The 21,207-nt window shown below is 35.7% G+C and overlaps 2 protein-coding genes and 1 long non-coding RNA gene across 5 annotated transcripts in view; 1 reads left to right on the forward strand and 2 right to left on the reverse strand.

Moving 5' to 3' along the window:
- Positions 1 to 269: 269 nt before the first annotated feature.
- Positions 270 to 3,091, reverse strand: LOC128867875 (uncharacterized). The gene is made up of 2 exons (XR_008455037.1): positions 2,710 to 3,091; positions 270 to 570 (listed from the first exon to the last, which is right to left on the reverse strand). It is a non-coding gene; the product is annotated as an uncharacterized LOC128867875 (long non-coding RNA).
- A 4,997-nt stretch (positions 3,092 to 8,088) lies between these two features.
- LOC128867874 (probable citrate synthase, mitochondrial) lies at positions 8,089 to 9,757 on the forward strand. The gene has a single exon (XM_054109444.1). The coding sequence runs from the start codon at positions 8,153 to 8,155 to the stop codon at positions 9,620 to 9,622; it is 1,470 nt and encodes a 489-aa protein (XP_053965419.1). The 5' UTR covers positions 8,089 to 8,152; the 3' UTR covers positions 9,623 to 9,757.
- A 6,254-nt stretch (positions 9,758 to 16,011) lies between these two features.
- LOC128868615 (protein spinster) overlaps positions 16,012 to 21,207 on the reverse strand; it is a 60,461-nt gene continuing 55,265 nt past the window's right edge. For 2 of the 3 annotated variants that reach the window (XR_008455140.1, XR_008455139.1), the window contains exons 7-9: positions 20,049 to 20,190; positions 19,705 to 19,887; positions 16,012 to 17,767 (exon numbers count right to left, since the gene is read on the reverse strand). Coding sequence is in view for 1 of the 3 variants with exons in the window: in XM_054110906.1 (XP_053966881.1) it covers positions 17,745 to 17,767; positions 20,049 to 20,190 (165 nt within the window). In the remaining 2 variants the exon portion in view is untranslated. The remainder of the gene's footprint in view (positions 17,768 to 19,704; positions 19,888 to 20,048; positions 20,191 to 21,207) is intronic. The other variant, XM_054110906.1, reaches the window with a different exon arrangement.

The following is a 21,207-nucleotide window of genomic DNA, read 5'->3' on the forward strand; positions in this document are numbered from 1 at the left end:
TAATTTGCGTGCTTCCACAGTCTGTAACTTTCGTTCTAGTGCTCCGATCTTTATGATTTTTTGAATTTATATTTTTAAGATGACGTACTTTTAGAATATGCCATAAAAATAAAATAGTCCAACACAAGGTATATAACCCCTTAATACGTTTCCTTCCCTAAACAAAAATTATGTATTTTTAAAGCTGGCTATAATAACTAGACCTGTGCTTACTGTACTTACATTTGTTGCTTGAAAACACTTTTTGTCAATAAAGAGCGCAAAAGAAATAAATGGCCTTTAACCTTTATTCGCACAGTTTATACAATTAATTGATCAGAACGTATACATATAAATGAATAAATATAATGTAAAGAACACAATTTACAAGATGTCTATATACCGTTACATAGTTAATTGAGAGCTAAAAGCAGTTACAAATAAAATCACCGTCACAATTTCCACTCGTATGCCCCCTGCTCTTGCAATAAAGCATACAATTTAAATGATTTCCGATTTCATCGCAATGCACAAAGACCGGCTTTGGACGTCCTGGACTGCGAGGATTGTCCTCGAAATTAGTTTGATAACCTAAACAAACCAAAAACAACAATTCATGTAATAAATAATTTAATATGTGTATTTGTAGAATTTATGTATGTATGAATGTATGAATGTACGCATAAAGGCATTGAATAAGTATAGATAAGCTTGCGGAAAAAGAAATCCGTCATTTTTGAGTAAAATTCAACACTTTATTTAAAAAATTATATTATTTCCATATTTCTCTCCTGCTGGTTAACTTCGATTATTTCTGTGATTTTATCGACATTTTCGAAGACGGGTGTGCCTGTGCGAGATGCATCTTCAACATCAGTGCATGAACGGAATCGACGAAACCAAAATTGCCGGTAAATAGCTGTTACAGTATCGACACCATAAACACTATTCACAATTTCAGCAGCCTGGCTTGTATTTTCGCCTTTATCAAAGAAAAAATGGTAAAATGTACCGAATTTTCTCTTTTTGACATCCACTGTTACCAGCCTGTGACTCACAACTGAAGGGAATAAACAAATAGCAAAAGATTTTTTTTAGTGTGAATTGTCACCTTGAAAACGAGAATAAACTTTAAATTGTTTGATCGATACTTTACAAGATATCGATCACTACAGCCATTTACCGAGAAAATAATGGATTTCTTTTTCTCCAAACTAATATTTATGTGAAATATAAACCAAGTACTATTTAATTTTTTTCCGGCCGCCGTAGCCGAATGGGTTGGTGCGTGACTACCATTCGGAATTGACAGGGAGAACGTACGTTCGAATCTCGGTGAAACACCAAAATTAAAAAAAAAAAGGAAAAACATTTTTCTAATAGCGGTCGCCCCTCGGCAGGCAATGGAAAACCTCCGAGTGTATTTCTGCCATGAAAAAGCTCCTCATAAAAATATCTGTCGTTCGGAGTCGGCTATTCAGAAAAGCAAATAAAACTAGCCTTTCATGAATATCGTTCGAAAGCTATGTTCCATTTCTTTGCGTTAATACATTCTTTGTCTTTCTGAATTTTACTTTTTGAGTTACAGCCGTTTATATTCAAAAATAAGAATAGATACTTTTCGAAAGTTTTCATTTTTGTTCTTTAGTTTTAGTTTAAAATCCCTGTAAAAAAATAATCCAAAGTATTAAAAAGAAATTTGTGAATTTTCAAAAATGTGAATCCTAAGAGCGCGTTGAATTTTGCCAATATTTTGTGTTGACGGTGCTAGGTTTTTCCTTCCATACAAAGAAGTCTACCATATATTTTGCATGGAAGAAAACGCATGACCCCTCAGTGAAAAAAAAATTGTTAAAAAACCAACAGTATTTTGTAGTCATTTGCAACTACATACCACTTTGTTATACTAAAATTTAAAGGGCTATAAAACCACATAACCAGAAAAATTCTGAAAATTTTGGTTAGACAGACGGAAAGTTTATATGAGTAGAAATCGTTGGAGTATTAATAGTTGTTAGCGAAAGTAGGTTGTGATTGGTCTCCGATAACAGCGTTCAAAGGTCGAGAGTTCATGTCACGTGGGTTTAGCTCTCGTTGGTCATTTGGAGGAGATTCTTTCAGAGGTGGATCGGCTTCCTGCAGTTGTTTGTTGGGACAAACCCCCCAGCAGGAACTGTTTGCAGAGAAAGACAGTGTGCTTTTTAATACGATGTACGATGATGTACGGGCGTCATCAGAAGTGCAGCGTTTTGGTAGGTTAGAATCTTCGTCCACTATGTCTCACTAGACGCCGGCATCCAAATGTCTGGTATATAGTTTATGACCAGCGGGCATATGAACTTAAATGTTGCCAGTAATGTTTCTTTGCCTTTGCCTCGAGTGGTACCGACAAACGACTTGAAGATATGCTACACCTTAGTAGTGGTCGCGGTTTGATGCGCCGAGATAGAGGGTTGTAAACTATCGAAAATAAACCCAATAACTTAGGGTTCTTTACAGTCGGATTTGGTGTATCATCTGTGTACATTTTACATCCAGCTGGAGTTTGACTTCCACCGCCCATGTGTTGAAAAGGTTGGTTGTGGAATTAGGGGAGGAAAGTTGGGAGAGAAAACGTTTTACCTTTAAATACAGGTCATCTCTTTCACTGATATATATGTTTTATATGTATGCATGTGTGTATATACCAGGAATGTATGTATGTATGAACGTATGTTTGTTCGTGATTACCAAGCAACGGTAAGCCATGACACAGCATCGACATCAAAATCACTGCCATAACGAACATTTTTACTGTAATTTGTGACAGCATTTCCCGACTAAAGAACAGCTTCCGCAAACAAATTTATGCAAATATGTGTATATTGTAATTGTTTATTATGTCACTATCTCAAGTGGACTGCGAAAACAAATTCAAGTAATAAATAGTTAAAAAAGTACACGTTCTTTGTCTGACTGTCCGCTAGTCTTGAGCCAGTACCGATCGCTTTAAATTTTCACAATAAACTGATTTGGAAGTGCTCGGTAGTTGTTTTTGAGACGGTTGCAATGGGTGATAAGGCTTTGAGGAGGCGATGCCCTATGGGAGGTGGAAAAGATAATCATATGTCGACTGTGTTTTCGAATTTGAATTTTAATTTTGCCTGATGTGAGCTATTATTAGTAATTCGCATACCGACATTGCGCTGATATAATATATTTATAAGGAGCTTGCAGAAATGTGTCATACAGGCTGTGTTTACATATGTACATAAAGGTGGGGTCTGATATTTTTCAAATTATTATTACTATTTATTTTTTGCGATCAGATAATCAGTCCAGCCAGTATAGCTCATTTATTTTATTATATATATGTATTGATTGATAAAAATAAATCCATTATTCTTTCGTAAAATTTTTGCGCAAATGGTTTAAAACTGTTTTATGGTCGTTATTTAGCTCCTGGGCGATGCTACGACTACTAACATGTCGGTGAACTGCGATTATTTCTGTGATTTTATCGACATTTTCGAAGACAGGTGTGCCTGTGCGAGGTGTATCTTTAACATCAGTTCCTGAACGGAATCGTCGACACCAAAATTGCCGGTAATTAGCTGTTACAGTATCGACACCATAAACACCATTTACACTTTTAGCGGCCTGGCTTGCAGTTTCGCCCTTATCAAAGAAAAACTGTAAAATGTACCGAATTTTCTCTTAATTGACTTTCAGTGTTAATACCCTGTGACTCACAACTGAAGGGAACAAACAGCAAAAAAAATGTTTAGTGGGAAATGTCACCTTGACAACGAGCATTTACTTTAACTTGTTTGATCGACACTTTACAAAATATCGATCTCTACAGCCGAGAAAATAATGGATTTGTATTTACCCAAACTAATATTTAATGTGTTTTTGACGGATTCAATCTAATATCCGCAATACATCAAATTACCCATGTACAGTCATAATCGCAACCCGGTGTGATTCATCACCTGATTAGTCGATTCCAAAAATAGTTCTTAAACTTTAATACCAAGCAGTGTTTTGTGAAAATAAGTAAAAATATGATAAATACTATTTATGTATATATATACATATATATATATATATATATATATTTATATATAATATATAATTGGCGCGTACACCCTTTTTGGGTGTTTCGCCGAGCTCCTCCTCCTATTTGTGGTGTGTGTCTTGATGTTGTTCCACAAATGGAGGAACGAACAGTTTCAAGCCGACTCCGAACGGCAAATATTTTTTATGAGGAGCTTTTTCATGGCAGAAACACACTCTGAGGTTGCCTGCCGAGGGGCGACCGCGGTTGTCGTGTTTCACCAACATTCGAACCTACTTTCTCTCTGAATTCTGAACGGTAGTCAAGCACCAACCGATTCGGCTACGGCGGCCGCCGATAATACTGTAATATACTATAATATATACATATAATACTATTAACACTAATTATATAATTATCAATTCCTTGCGTTCAAATTCAGTTTGGATCGCAAATGTTTAATATTTCGTCTACTGCATAAGGTCAAGTTACAGTTATTATGAAATTAATATATTTACACCAGCTTTCACAATAATAGCCGAGCGACAATTCGCAAAGTTTTGGCTATTCATTTATTTTTGTACAAAAATATAGTTTACACTGCAACAAAAACCAAACTTTGCACAAAATTTAAAAAAAAATTAACAATCTTTTATTAAAAGCTCAGAATTTTTAATCAAAATTTTTAGAAAGATTTCGAGTATGCGTTTTTATAGCCCAATAAATTTTAGTATAATAAAGTGAAATTTTTAAGGGGCTCAAAATTGCGTAGATTTTTGACAATATTTTGTTCCTGGCAGCCTTGTGCTTTGCACCAAAAAAAGATTGCGAGCATTCGTTATATGGAAGAAATGGTTAAAAAAATTTAAATTCTGACGAAAGTTAGTTGAAAAAACAAGTTTTCAAAATTCAGCGCGGCTTGGAGCCACTTGAAAATTCCACTGGTATTAAAACTTATTATTATAATTATTTCCAAGCGCACCAGCTGGGGGCGCAAAGTGCCAAAACAAATAAAATCCATTGGCATCGATTGCTGACTTTAAGCTTCATTTGCGGCCATGTCAGCGAGTCGTCAACTGTTGTGAATTCATCGTACAGCCTTCGTCTCCAAGCTCCTTTGAGTCGACCTTTACGGCGTGAGCCATAATGTATTCCAGTCTAAAGGCATTCTTCTGATGTCAGTCTAAAATTTTCGCAACGTATGACCAATTTATCCCCACTTACGCTTGCGCATCTCAATTTGAACTGATCATCATTTGACACCCAGTTATCGGGCTATCACATGCGCAGGATGACTCTAAGGCAGGGATTTACATATGTACTACTGAAGCTGTTTTGTTGTTGCAGGGGCCACAGACCATACTTCACAGCCAGATAAGAGCACTGATTTTGCGTTGGTGTTAAAAATCCTTAAATTTATTGGGCATACTCGAAACCTTTCTAAAAATTGTGATTAAAAAGTTTGAAATTTTAGTGAAAGATTGTTAAATTTTTTTAAATTTGTGCAAAGTTTCAAACTTTAAGTCATAAGATTTTTGTTGTAGTGTAGACTATAGGTAGGAATTAATTCCTAGTCAGTACCTTTTTTCATTCATTTATGAAAATGGTCGATCTTTAAGAACAACACATCGCGAAATTCATTTTTTGACCATTCAAAGGTTGTTGGAAAATTTTCAAGAAGTTGGTTCTGTCGCGGATAAAAAAAGTTAGGTAGGTGAAATGGTTGAAGTACCACTCTGGCACTCCCCAAGTAGCACTAAAGCGCCGTTTTGATACCATTATGATACCTCCAGGAGGCAGATATCTACACCAAGCCAGAGCTGTTGATGTAATGGAGAAGATGATCTTAATTGTCCAGCTGTGAAACCTGAATATTTACTGGGAAAGACCAGTCTCCTTCTCTGAAAGGCCCTCACAGCTTCATCAATGGGAGTTAAATGGTAAACCTAGCGTTTCTGCGTGTGAGCCGATCGTCTAATGTCCGGTGGAAATTGAATGGGGTAGAGTTCCTAGGTCTTTCTGAGTCCTCCTTCTATCGTACTGGGGCCACACGGTTTTCAAAACAGCACATGAAGAATTGGAGCTCCATCTTTTCTGCGCTTTCCTTAGAAATAAATTGTGCAATTCCCATTTAATAAAAGTCAGGGGGATGCCGATGCTCGTGTAGGAGGTCTCTGAGACCAATTCAGTCCTCTTCCTGTCAAGATCATCAGCAATTTCATTTACTCTAGGTTTCTATGTCCTGAAACCCAGATCGGAGCAATGTTACCTGCACACCCATGAGATTTGATATTTTCCTTACAGGAGTTGACTAATTCGGATCTGCAAACAATGTGAATATCTCTCTCGCTTCCACGCAAAGACTTCTGCCTGAAAAAAAACTAGTGGTATTCGTTAATTTTAAAGAAATAGATAAATTGGCTGATTAGAAAAATTGGTTCGACAACCTTCAACATCGATAGATATACATTTTCAACAATTAGACATTCATGAATAAGAAAATTCCCTGTGGACGTGATGGCGTTTTTCACAAATAAATTTTAAGAGCCGCATTTTGAATAAAAATATTCAAGCTTGAAAAAATCTAAATTTGTACATGTTTTATTTTAAAACAAAACATCCAGTCGCGTCTTTTGAAAGGCCCTACATATATATGCATTTACTACAATTTTGAGGTTTATTGATTAATAGAATTTCATAAGTACTTTACAGGGTCCAGCACTCGAAGTGTAAACAATTAATGAGGCCATAAATTTAGTTTTGGAAACTACTTTTATTCAATTCAAAGGAAAAAATTTGTGAAAACGGTATAAAATTAAGAATCAATTTACTTTTGCTCGATATGACCACCTTTTGCCTTGACTAAGGCCTTTAGATGGCCTAGAAACGAGTCGCAAGCTGCCCGAATGTGACTTTCAGGTATTTTGGCCCAATTGCGGACAATGGCGTTTTTCAGAGCTTCGAGACTAGTGAGGACCTTTCTCTCCAAATGGCCCAATGAGAATAATGCATCGGATTCGCGTCTGGTGAATTTGAGAGCCATTGTGTGGACGTTATGAAGATCGAAAGGTTGTTTTTTAGCCATTCTTGGTTCACTCGAGCTTTATGAGACGGTGCCGAGTCTTGTTGAAACGTTCATGGTCTACCACCGAAATGTTTGCTTGCCCACGACTTCAAAGTAACCTCCGGAATACTTTCCCGATAATATTTCGCTTTTACCTTGACGTCAGACTCGATGAAAACGATTGGAGAGCGCTCATCTGTAGTTACAGGGGCCCAAACCATTACCTGTGGCGGGTGCTACCTCGAGGCGATGACTTAAATTCTCGTATAAACAGTCGGTCAAATAAACCCTAACGTTTTGGGAATTTACGAATTGCTAAATTTGAACATTTTTCTCGTCAGAAAGCACAATGTTCGGAAATTGAGTGCTTTCGCCCAAGCGAAGTAACTCCTTCACTCTCTCAAGTCTGACTTGTTGCTGTTTTGGTGTGAGATCACGCGCCTTTTGGATCTTGTAAGACTTCACTTTGAGATAATTTTTCAGTATGGGGCGGGTGCTATGGTCAGATGTTTTCAGTTCGTCCGCCAATTGATTGACACTTCGTCGGGGATTTCGCTCATGTCGCTTCTTCACTTTTTGAACCATTTCACATGACATTGCAGTCTTTTGAAGACCACCACCATGACGTTTCGCGTTGCTACCAGTATCATGGTAACGAGAAATGGTGCAATAAACATAAACTTTATTTACTTTAAGGTGCTCGAGCTAACGAACAGTCGCTGGTTGTGATTTTCCAGCCAAATATAATGCAATCACACTATTACGTTTGAAATCCATCTGTGCATCAGCTGGGCGAGCGGTCTGAAGTTGGTTACACTTCGAGTGCTGGACCCTGTATATGGTATACTCGTATGAGTATGGAATATTTACAAACATACAAATTTTCGTAGCCTTGGGTGACCTTATATCTTATAGTTCCGACTGGTTCCAACTTGTTATAAATTCGATATATTATACTGCCTGCTCACAATTCAATTCATGTTGATTGGTATTCAAAAGCTTCAAACTTGAAGCAATTAAAATATTATACGTACATATTTTTCTTAACTTCGAAACCGATTTCATTGAGAATGACTTCGTTTACACGTTCATCGCAATGGTGTTTTAAGTTTATTGATCCCAACGTATGGGGGACCTTTACGCGATTTAGCTCGGCTAAATGTGGCAATGGTGCAGGTGGTAAAGATTTGCGCACCACCCTTGCGGAGAAAGTTAAGTCCGAGCAGCAACGTGTAAAAAAGTTTGTTACAGAGAATGGAAAAAAGAAAATAGGCGATGTTCTGGTTTCGCAGATTTATGGCGGTATGCGTGACTTACCGGCGTTGCTTTGCGAAACCTCACTACTAGATTCCGAAGAAGGTTTAAAATTCCGTGGTTTTCCTATACCGGAGTGTCAGAAGTTACTGCCGAAAGCTGAATGTGGCGAAGAACCTTTGCCGGAGGGCATGTTTTGGCTGTTAATGACAGGAGAAATGCCCACACCGGAACAGGCAAAAATGGTTACAGACGAATGGAATGATAAGGGTGCATTGCCAGATTACGTGCAGAAGATTTTGGACAATTTACCGCAAGATTTGCATCCAATGACACAATTCTCGATAGCAGTAGCGGCGCTTAGCATGGAGAGTGAATTTGCGAGTGCCTATAAAAAGGGGGTGAAGAAAAGAGAATACTGGAAGTATTCACTGGAGGATGCAATGATATTGTTAGCCAAGATACCTAATATAGCAGCATACGTTTTCAAAAAGCGTTTTCGTCGCGGGAAAGGTTGCAATGAAATTGACAAAAAATTAGATTGGTCGGCCAATTTCGCTCGGTTTTTGGGTTATGATGATCCACATTTCGATGAACTTTTACGTTTATATCTGTTTGTTCACAGCGATCATGATTCGGGAAATGTTTCTTCTCACGCCACACACTTGGTAGCATCAGCATTGAGTGATCCATTCCTTGCCTTCGCAGCCGGTCTAAATGGTTTAGCGGGTCCACTACATGGCCTGGCTAATCAAGAGGTGATTTTATGGATTAATAAAATGCAGAAAGAATTGGGCAATGATAATCCACCAGCTGAAAAAGTCAAAGAATATGTACATAAAACATTGAAATCCGGACGAGTTATACCAGGTTACGGTCATGCTGTTTTGCGTATGACCGATCCACGTTATATGGCACAGCAACAGTTCGCCGAAAAGTATTTGCCTAAATATGAAACCTATCAGTTGGTAAAAACAATTTTCGAGGTAGTTCCCCCTATACTCCAGTCATTGGGTAAAGTGAAGAATCCCTGGCCAAATGTGGACGCACATTCCGGAGTTTTGTTGCAGTATTATGGCTTGAAAGAAACCGAATTCTACACTGTGCTGTTTGGTGTGTCACGTGCAATTGGTGTGATGTCATCAATCACTTGGCACCGAGCACTCCACATACCCATTGAACGACCAATTAGCTTCACTACCGATGCGCTAATGAAAATAGTGAAGGATCAAGGCGATAAAGGTGGCAAGGACGACAAAAATAGTAAAAATAGTAAATGTCAATAGAGCAAAAAACATGTACATATGTACATATCTACGCATGTATGTGGAAAATATGACCTAAGGATGAACTTAAATTTTTTAACACTGATTTCGAAAATGTATGAGATCTAAATGTCCTAAAATATTAAAACAGGTTAACCGGAGTTAGTTGTCGAATTGGTTTTCAAAAATGGTTTTGTTAGGTAAATTTTTGATTTGAAAATTATTCGATCGATGTTAATTCTAAAAAGAAAATGAATATTAAAGCAATTTCTGAGTGTATGACCCAGTGTGTAGGGCGTATGACGGCGGCCGCCGTAGCCGAATGGGCTAATGGGTGTCTACCACTCAGTAATGTCCGGGTTCAAAATCTGCTGGGGGTACGAAGCACTAAAATTATATAAAATGTTTTCTCAAACATCCTCGCTCCTCGGCAGGCAATGGTAAACCTCAGGGTGTATTTTTGCTATGAAAAATAGCTTCTCATAAAAACCATTGCCGTTCGGAGGTGGCGTGAAACTGTAGTTCCATCCATTTGTGGAACAACATCAACACGATGGTCATGCTAAAGTTTCAACATTTTGGGACGCAATCCAAGTTTCGAACACACCTGAAGTGTGTACAGGTGCATTATCCTGTTGAAAGATCCAACTAATAGGTCCATGTGTTTCGCGAATCTCGGGAGAAGATGATTCGCACAGTGCTTTCCATACCATAAAAACTAATTTATACCACGGTTGTCATGTCGACTCAAGTCATTTTCCTTCTTTCTTAAGTAATGCGAATAGTAATTGCATCCATTCGGCCCATCTACATTGAATTTCTTTTCGTCACTAAATACTACTTTTTTCCATTCACTGGGATCGTTATTTTTAACAGAACTCCAAGTCATGTGGTCCCTTGTAAAATCGAGGCGGCTTTGTTTTTTTTTTTTTGTAATTTTTTATGCTTCAGATATGGCGCTTTTAGAATAGCCCTTCGAACGGTGGATTTGCTGGCAGCAACATTTGCCATTTCTTAAATTTTTGCCTTGGAAGGGCGGAATTTGATGCAATCGTAAGAATTTTGCGGGTTTCCTTCAACGTCAAAGCCTTCGCAGTTTTGTTTTTGTTGTTCTTACCGTTCTAGGAGGCACGTTGTTTCACGTAAAGATCCCAAACTTTTGGACTTCAATTAATCTTTTTTGACAATTTGGCAATTTTAAAGACCCTCTGAGGTCAAGATATCGATTTGTTCTTTTCACAGCTTTAATGCGCAATATTATCATACAATTGCTGAAGTTTTACTGCTGCGAAATACCGTAAAATGGAATAATATTTTGGTGCATATTTATTTTCGAGCAAAGTACAGTCTTCACTTGAACTATTAGAAACCCTTGTGTTACTAGATCAAATACGGTTGCTGAAATAACCGCTTTCTCCCATAAAATTATTGCCTCTAATCAAGTGAACCGGACTACTTATACATATATGCATATTTATAAATTAGTTTTTAGTGCACTTCTGTGCTTTATTACGTCAGATTTCGAACTAACTATTACATTCGACTTATTTCTATGCTTCAGCTCAAGCTGCCGTCATTGGTGTTGTAGAAGTTCATCAAGCTCTGTGAGTGCGGTGTAGTTACCGAGCGTCTTCTTCTAACTCATCTAACGGTAGGCCCAGGAAACATGCTGTTACGACGGCTTGAGTGTTAGGGGAGTGCTTTTAAGAGGGCATGTAAATAGGTGGTTGGTATTGTGCGGTGTACCTTCACATGTCGGTAACATAAAATTGCGCGGGTTGTTGTTGTTGTAGCAGCATAAACATTCCCCATACATGTACGGAGAATACTGTTGACGTGACAGTCCTTGGACGGATATAAATCTGGATCGTTCCGGTAACGGAAAACCGACTGCCGTAGGAACGCGAATTTCCCGAGATAGCAGAAGCTGTTCATCTGCAGTGGGTGGTGGTTAGACTTCGATGGTGGCATTCGGGGGTAGGGAGTTGAGGAAGGTGGTAAGAATGTCGTTTGATGTCTGTCTGTATACTGTCCAGTAGTTGTAGTCGTGTTTGGTTCTGTATTTCTCAGTATAGTCAAAGAGATGTCTTCTGACTCGCGTGGGGAGTCGCTCAGGCTCTAGCAAGTGCCTGCAAGAATGATTCCTGCGGTAAAAACCCAGCTGGAATTGCTTGCTGAGCACTTGAGGCCTCGTTGTGAAGGCGTTGCAGGGTAAACAACAGGAGGCATCCCGTGGTGGTCCTGATAGCAGTATTTTGACTGGTCAGGAGCTGAGAATCTCTAGTGGCAGGCGGCCAGACGGTCGCAGCGTAATTTCGAACCGACCGGCCAATTGTTTTAAGTGTTGCCACCAACATTTATTTGTCTTTGTCTCTAGTACTACCGGCTAGCGATTTGAGGACCTTGTTGCGATTCTGGACCTTAGTGCCAATTGTGGTTGCATGCGCCGTGAAGGAGAGCAAACTGTCGAGGGTGATTGTTAATGGTCGGTATTAGTGAGTCATCGACTTTCACCTTTAACTGCAGTTTGACCTCCTTCGTCCAGGTAGTAAAGAGCTGGTGTTTGGCTGTGAATAAGATGGCTCAGCGAATCCTGCGATCTGAGGTGTTTGTCATAAACTGGCTTGATGATTTCAGTCAGCATAACAAAGCTATATGCGGAAATTATGCGGACAATATCGCCGAATGAAATCGCTGGCCATTGTTTCCGGTTAATTTATATGTATGACCTGAACTTTGAAGCTGAAATTTGCAGGAAAATATATTATATTATTGTCAGAATGTTTTTTTTTTGTTGCAACTAGGATTTAATAAGCGCAGGCATTTAATTAAATTTATAGTTAAATTGTAAAAAGTAGAAGTTAAAGAGAATCCTTAAGCGCAAGCGTATCTCGTAAAACGAGATGGTTTTCTATACTATATGGTTGAATTTTGAATTTTATAAAAGAGAAAATTTAGCGGTAACAAAAAAAAAAAAAAGAAATAAAAAACAAATTCAAAAACGATTCCTAAGCCACTTTTGTAAATACTGAGAACAAACATGCAACAAAATTGGATGATTAATTAAATCATATTAATTAAAAATTATTAGGTATGGGAATAAGTTTCTGCCCTCGTAAAGAGGTGTCGCTGCTGATACAATTTTTGTGTTCGCTCTTGTAATATACTGGTGGTTTGAAGGTGTATATGTGAGGCCTCGATCGCAGTAGTTCACATTCGTTTGAAGTGTAAATATCCTTTTTTATCGTTCGGCCCGAAAAAACAGCATTTGCGGGAAGTCATGCTTCATTATTACCTTTTAAAGAAAAGTGCAGCTGAAACGTGTCGTACATATATTGTTCAGTATTTATGGTAATCACGCTCCATCAAATACAACTTACAAAGAGTGGGCACCGAAAAAATTCGAAGATACTCAACTACAACAATTACTGGATGATGACGTATGTCGAACCCTTGATGATATTTCGAAAGAGTTGGATGTTGACAGATCAACCGTCGGTAAACGTTTGCACTTGATGGGAATGGTCCAGAAAGCAGGTAACTGGGTGCCACATAAATTGAAGGAGAGGGATATCAAGAGACGTTTGGACGTTTGGTTGGATCAAAAGGGTGTCATCTATTATGAACTCCTTAAACCATCTGAAACCATCACTGACGATCGTTACCCACTTCAGCTAATGCGTTTGAATCGAGCTCTCAAAGAAAAGCGGCCGGAATGGGACGGTAGACATGACAAACTGATTTTTCTGCATAACAACGCCAGGCCACACGTTGCTAAATCAGTCCAGAAATAATTAGAGGGACTAAATGGGGAAATCTTTCCCCATCCGGCGTATTCCTCAGACGTTGCACCTTCGGATTACCATCTGTTCCGATCAATGCAGTCAGCCTTTATGGGAGAGTGGTTCACTACTTACGAGAGCATCGCAAACTGGCTCAATGAATTGATTAAGTCAAAAGAACTCGAATTTTTCGTCAGAGGAATCCGTATGCTGCCTGAAAGATGAAGTACAGTTGCAGCTTCCAATGGCAAATACTTCACATAATTTAATTGTTTAAATAATTCGTAACTTTGGCTTCGGCTACCCACTAATTTTTGGTCTTTTAATGCACAACATTCTAAAATGAGTCACATTAAAATATTGGCTTAGGTTCGCTGATATCGGCGCTTGAATTATTGACCGCAAAAACCACTTCTGTTTTGTCGCGTGCGAATACCTTGTTTTTTTTTTTTAATTACCATGAAAACGAAAAATTGTAGGATAAGAGCTATAAGCTAAGCCTTTGGATAAAAAAAAGTTTTTACATGACGATTATTTCAGGTTGAATGTGTACGATGGTCATCGTACGACTTGATGGAAATACCAATATGTAAATGCTGAGCAGCCGCTGAAGCCGAATGTGCTGGTGTGTGATTACCATTCGGGAGCGCGTAGGTGTTTATCCCCGTGCATGAACATCAAATAATAGAAACAGTTTTTGAAGTGAAAACTTCTTTAGAATCGTTGGGAGTGATTTAAGACTCGATGGAACGAAAAAGCGACACTAAAAAGAGACATATGTTGATATACGTATATGTGTGTGGCTGCGTACTGCTGACCCAGCAAAACCTGCGTGACCGAAACTCTAACACAATTACACTTTTTTATTTGTTACAAACACATATGCACGCAGGTTTTGCTGGGGCGTCACCGAAACTCCAACACAATCGAATTTTTTTTGATTCTCCGTCACCTTTGGAAAATGTGTAAGCAGTAAGCAAACTTCATTCAAATATTTTTCCTCATTTTTGCATCAGTCAAAATAAACAAACGCCGTAGCCGAATGGGTTGGTGCGTGACTACTATTCAGAATTCACTGAGAGAACGTCAGTTCGAATCTCGGTGAAAGCAAAATTAATAAAAACATTTTCCTAATAGCGGTCGCCCATCAGCGATTCGAACCAAGGATTTTGGATCGGAAGCCCACATTGCTAGCCGCTAGGCTATCGCGCTGTGCTGTCGGCGCTGGCCTAAAAGTTATTTTGTTCGTCGCTACGTTTATATGAAACTGGCACTGGCAAACGAATCCATATGTATGAAAGGGATAGAAAATCACACGTACACAAAGTTTTTGGCACGATTTTCCCAACGCTTTTAACAACGTGATTGTAAAGGGGCGTGGTTAGTGACAGTTTAACGGCCACGCGTCGCGGTTACGTGACCGCCACTCTTCTTGCTGGGGAGCCACGCTAGTATAGTGAGTATTGTAGTATGTATACTACACTGCCTATTACTTGCTTTGCTGTTGTGAGCGAGAAGGCATTATGTATACCTATACTACACTACCTAATACTTGCTTAGACCAAGCGTCCTACGAATGTTTGTGTGTATGTTAGTACGTCTGTGTAATATACGCGTTACGACGCTCATAATAGCAACCGCGTGTGCTGTATTGCGTCCGTATTTTTATATTCGTAAATATTTTCATTTTTAAATAATATATTTACCGCAATTATGCCGAAAAATAATGCAGAAAAGTGTCGTGAATATCGACAGAAAAAAAAAACAAAAAGAAAATAAAACTAAAAACCAGATTGAGCAATGGAAAAACAGTTTTAATTGTGGCAATTTATATTTCACCGAATCAATCAATAAATAGCATCACGGAATTCATTCACGAAAATTTAATAAAGTATACACCAGAAGTATCGCGGATACTTAGAAAAGATTACGATAAAGTTCCAATGATTTTAAGTAGCAATTTTAACGTAAATTTTGCATTGGACACAGCGGTTCCTTTAATTGACTTTCTCAATACAACATTCAATTTAAAAATGTGTAACAATCACACTGAATCGACAACACCATCAAAAACAACAATTGACGCGGTATTTCAAAGATATGTTGACAACATCGAAACCAAAGCATTTGTATCATATTTTAGCTATCATAAGCCACTCGTATCATTTGTTGAAATTGAAAACATTGAGGATGAATAATAATAAAATGAAGAAAATAAAATATTAACTTTATAGCAATATTATAATGAACCTATAATTATCCCGCTCCTAATGCTGCTTTCGTCTCATTCTCTCCCAGTTTGTTTTACGGAAGGTTTCACTTCTATCGCGTCTAACCGTTAGACTTGTATTTTTTTTTTTTTTTCTAATAGGCAGTCACCCCTCTGCAGGCAATGGCAAACCTTCGAGTGTATATCTGCCATGAAAAAGCTCCACATAAAAAATATCGGCTTGAAACTGTACGCCCTTCCATTTGTGTAACAACATTAAGACGCGCAACACAAATAGGAGGAAGAAGTTTGGTCGAGAAGTGTACGCGCCAATTATTTATTTATTTTGAAATGTTTCCTTGCTTCCGAATTACCTATGGAATGCGAAAAAGTTGTAAACAATTAAAAAACAACACACATATTTTTAATATATTTTCCATATTTATTAGCATTCAATAAACCCCATAATTATGCTATACTTAAATACTTTTATATGTATGTATTTCCTAATATGTATATATAAGTTTAATTCAATACAATATTTTGTTTTGTTTTTAAAAAAATATAACAAACCCTAATACAGTCTTATTTCATGAATTCCGCTTCATTGCCAAACTTTTAAAACTAACAGTTTCATTAACCTCTTCAGGGACAATTTTATGTTTTTCATATATCTTACTGTAAATCGAAAATAATGTTAACAGTACAGCAAAATCATAAAATTGTCTACCTCATGTTGCAGGAGAGACTCTATATAGAATAAGCCATTTTGAAATTTTTGTTCTTTTTATTGTTTACAATATTTATAATTATATAGAAAACTAAACAACCACATACAAATGTGGCCAAGGGCTTGAGAGGTTAGTATAGGGAAGGGGCATGCATACGTGAGTTTATAAATTTCAACTCTGTTTTTTTTTTTTTTTTCAATTAACTATTTAAGCATATGTATTTGTATAATAGATTGTTCATTTAATTATGTTGTCATTGGATTTTCATTGAGTAGGAGTTTTAAAAATTCTAATATGCCAACTGTAACTTGAAAAGAGCTTTGGAAGATCTAAGAATTGTAAACAATAGTAGTAGTAGTACACACCCATTTCGTAATTCACCGCTTATTCCCTTAGTATATTTTGAAATTATTATTATTTTATCTAAAAATTAGCATTCTAACTACATTAGTGTGCAATTGGTGCATACACAACACCTTTGTTTTTACAAACCTCAATGTCAAAGTTAACATAAAATTCACTTAAAATCTATATGGATTAAATACTTCATAACTAATTTTAACATTTCGAATTTTCTGTAAAGTTAGCATGCGCATACCACAGGGAGCAATGAGCGATTTTATGATTTAATGACTTACAAAACAAAAACATGAAAAAAAAAACATAAAAAATAACAAAATATTTTATCTCATTGCGTTAAACGTCAAGTTACGTAACAAAATTTAGTATTAGAGTGCTTGTACATTTCATGCTATCTTTTTTATCTTCCATCAAATTACTAATGTTTTGTGTAAGAATTGGTATGGTCTTGTTTATATAATTTCAGCACTTCCATTTTGCGACAGAGCATTTGCCTGATCATAATGTATACACTATTTCTATGCTTATGCAATGGTAAGTATGCAATTTTCATATTCGCAGGTACACCTCTGTACTACGTACAAGTACCATATTTGTATGCCTATTTTTATGTGGTGCACGCAATCCATTGATTGATGACATTTTGACGATAGCAAAATTATAATACAAATAACTACATAATAGGAATCATCTTAACGTTTAAGCGATTGCAAATGAGAATGATTGATCAATGTTTATTACTAAATATCTAAATATATGTATATACAAATGTATTTAAATATGTTTATATGTGATGTTTGCATGATCATCCATCCATACACACTCGTCTAATAGGAACACACCCACTTCTTGAGGCACACATGATTCTATGATAATAATCATTATTACTACTAAATAATTAGTTAGAACTAATATTTCAGTCATATGTTTGCCTTGCGCGCTACACATTCCGGCATAAAGTTGGGATGTGATTGTTATACATGAATTGCTTGTGGGTTGACTGGCTGGTTGGTTAAGTGGCTTATACATTATTCATTTGTATAATTTATTGGAAGTGCACTTCACACTTGAGATGCTGGGTTGCCTAAAATGTGAAGAAGAATACAATTATTATTTGTTATTTTCGATAAAAACTAAAACCAAACAATTAAATACATAAGCAAAACAAAAAACAAATAATTCTAAAAACACAATTATTACAAAAAAAATAATAATTATAGAAACAACCAATAATTATAAAAAAAGAATTATTTAAAAAAAGTATTATAAAAAAACAAAAATTATAAAACACAACAATTAAAAAAATAATACTTATAAAAATACAGTAATTATAAAAAAAAAATAATAATTTAAACAAAAAAAAATAATTATAAAAAAATCAATTATAAAACAAACAATAATTACAAAATAAAATTTATATTTATAAAAAAAAATAATTATTAAAAAAACAATAATTATAAAAAATAACAATAATTACAAAAAAACAATAATTATACAATAAAAAAAATTTTTACAAGAAATATTAATAATTATAAAAAAACAATAATTATAAAAAAAACAATAAATACAAAAAAAAAATAATAATTATAAAAAAAGAATAATTATTAAAATAACAATAATTATAAGAAAAAACAATAATTATAAAAAAAATTAATAATTATAAAAACATAATTATTAAAAAAACAAAAATTATAAAAAAAACTATAAATACAAAAAAATGCATAATTGTAAAAAAAATAATTATTATAAAAAATTATAATTATTAAAAAACCAATAATTATCAAAAAAAAAAACAATAATTACAAAAAAAGAGGTTGTCTGTAAAGTCGGTTTACTGACGATAGTTTAACGTGACAACGTCATAAGAAAATATTGATGGAATGGTTGCAATTTTCAAAACAAAATTTTAATTTTATTTGTTTGATAGATATTTAGTATGGATATAGAGGAGGAATCAAATGGAATTGCAATGGAATAGGTCAAGTTACATTTACACAAACGTGAAAAATGACCAAACATTTATCAAATTCATGAAAGATATCTTCAATTTCGATTGTGCATCAGACGTTAATAAGTCAACAAAACTAAGAGGCACCATCATCGATTTGCCTTTTGCAAGACACTTTACACTCGAAACACTCCCTTTCATTTCCTACTTTTTCTATCATCGTCCTATTCTCAACAGAGAAATGGCTCATTACCATGCACACAGGAAGAAGGCATATGCAAATACAAATATGTGAATTTATATACAAATGCGCATATACATACATATATACGCTCACTTAAGTAGGAGAGAGCAAGATGTGGAACGTTGCCGTTCGTTTGCTTTGTTCGTTCCGCGCTTTCGCTTGCAGTTCATTCAAGGTAACGACAAATGAGCAAGGTAACGACACATTTTTTCGTGCGTGCAGCCGGCTAAATCGAATTATCACGTCAAAAAAAATTAATAATTATAAAAAACCAAAAATGATAAAAAAGAACAACAATTATAAAAAACACAATAGTTATAAAAAACAATTATAAAAAACAATTATAAAAAAAAGACTAAAAAATAATTTAAAAAAATATATATATAAAAATCAATAATTATATAAAAAAAAATAATTACCAAAAATAAAACAATAATTACAAAAAAACAATTACAAAAAAAATTATGATTACAAAAACAAAATGAAATTATTGAAAAATAAATGCGTAACACAACGACAATTATAACGTAACAGTTGTTTTAAACATCTTCCAATAGCTAAAACTGTCAAATTTAGTAACACAAAAGCACATAATCACAGTTCAAACACCTAAGGAAATTGATCTTAGTCAATAGCATGTAAAGAGTATTATTTTGGAAAATGCCAGAAAAGGCGGCAAAGGCAAAAGGAGCATTCCAACAAAATGAAGCATTGAAGCGACAAAAAACTGGGTGTTACAAAGCGAAGATTTGCAAATGCTGACACAGTTAGAGTGAGGAGAATGGAAAAAAGAAAACAATTGCAAATTAAAATTCACTTTCAAACCCACCAGCGACGAAGTTTAGAAAAAAAGACACTTTTCGCCAATTTTCGTTTGCTTCTAATTATTGTTTTGTTCCTTATGCCCGCTGATCACGTGTAATATCAGTGCAAAGGACGATACATTCAGAATCTTCGAAACCGAATTCTTTATATATTCTAGCTGTATAGCTAATATCGTTTGGTTCGTTAGCTACGAAAAAAGTAATAATAAAATAAAATAAGTAATAATAAAATCAATGAAAACAAAAAAAAAAGTTATTAAAACATAAGTCTACACTGGCGATCAGTACAAAAAGCGTTTTTAAATTCATATTTCTTTTATATTTTTTTTTTTTACTAATTTCAACTTACCAAGTGTTGCCTGCGCAGCTCGTCGCTTATCTTTCAATATATAAATGGCAGTTAGAAAGAAGAAAACGGCACCCAAAACTTCAATGAAGCTCGTAGAAAACAGCGAATACTGCAATGCTTTGAATTTTGTCCTATCGGTGTCCTAAGGAAATAAAATAAGGTTTAATTAAAATTTAATCAAAAATGGATAAAAAAGTCAGCTAATCTTGGAAAACTTAAAAACAAGGCGGCGCAAAAGTAATCACCCTATCGGTAGATTTATAATTTTTGCAAATGGCATCGCACGTCAATTGTCTTTGATACTTGTGTAGTAGACAGTTGCGGTATACAAACTGACAATTAGTGGAGTGTGTAAAGGTCAAAATAAAGATTTCCATCACTCAAAATATTTTTTTTTATTCAGTAAACAATTATTCAAAAACAAAATTGGATGATTAATTTTGCGCCTCCTTGTATAATATTAGAAAAAAAGTTTAAAATACCGAAGTAAGCGACTGGCCTCAAAGTATGTAGTTTGAGACCACACCAGTGAAGGTATACAATTAATAGGAATGATGAGAATGATTAGGTGAGATTACCCAAATTCTACAGAAATGTGTAAAAACTGTCTTGTTGTTGTAGCAGCATAAACATTCCCCATACATATATGGGGAATGCTGCTGAAGTGACAATCCTTGGCCGGATATAAGTCCGGGTCGTTCCGGTAACGTGTAAAAACTGTCTTTTTTAACAACGGTTTTCTCTTTTCTAAAACAAACCCATTTCAGACGAGTTTTATAAACTACTTTTTATGAATGTATGGATAAAGGTTAATGCTGGAAGATTCCGGTGGACAAATCTCATTTATGGAACTTGACTTTTTGTTGGGGTTAAGTTGCTAAAAATATAATTAAATGTTAAGTAAAAATTTTAACCGAAGTTTTAGAACTTGAATGCAGATATGCTGTTCACTAGACAGGGCTAGTTTACTGGGGCGGCAGCCCTTGGTCGGGGAAAACTCGAGTCATTACGGTAACGTAGAACCGGCTGCCATCGGAATGTATAGCACCGCCTACAGCAGATGAAGAGCTTCAGCTTCCCCGTGAGACACGTGTAACACTGGCATAATTACGTTCTGGATACTGTAGCAGGTTAAACTCCTACTTATCCAGAATCGACG

The sequence above is a fragment of the Anastrepha ludens genome, chromosome 6, assembly GCF_028408465.1.
Source record: "Anastrepha ludens isolate Willacy chromosome 6, idAnaLude1.1, whole genome shotgun sequence".
NCBI lineage: Eukaryota > Metazoa > Arthropoda > Insecta > Diptera > Tephritidae > Anastrepha > Anastrepha ludens.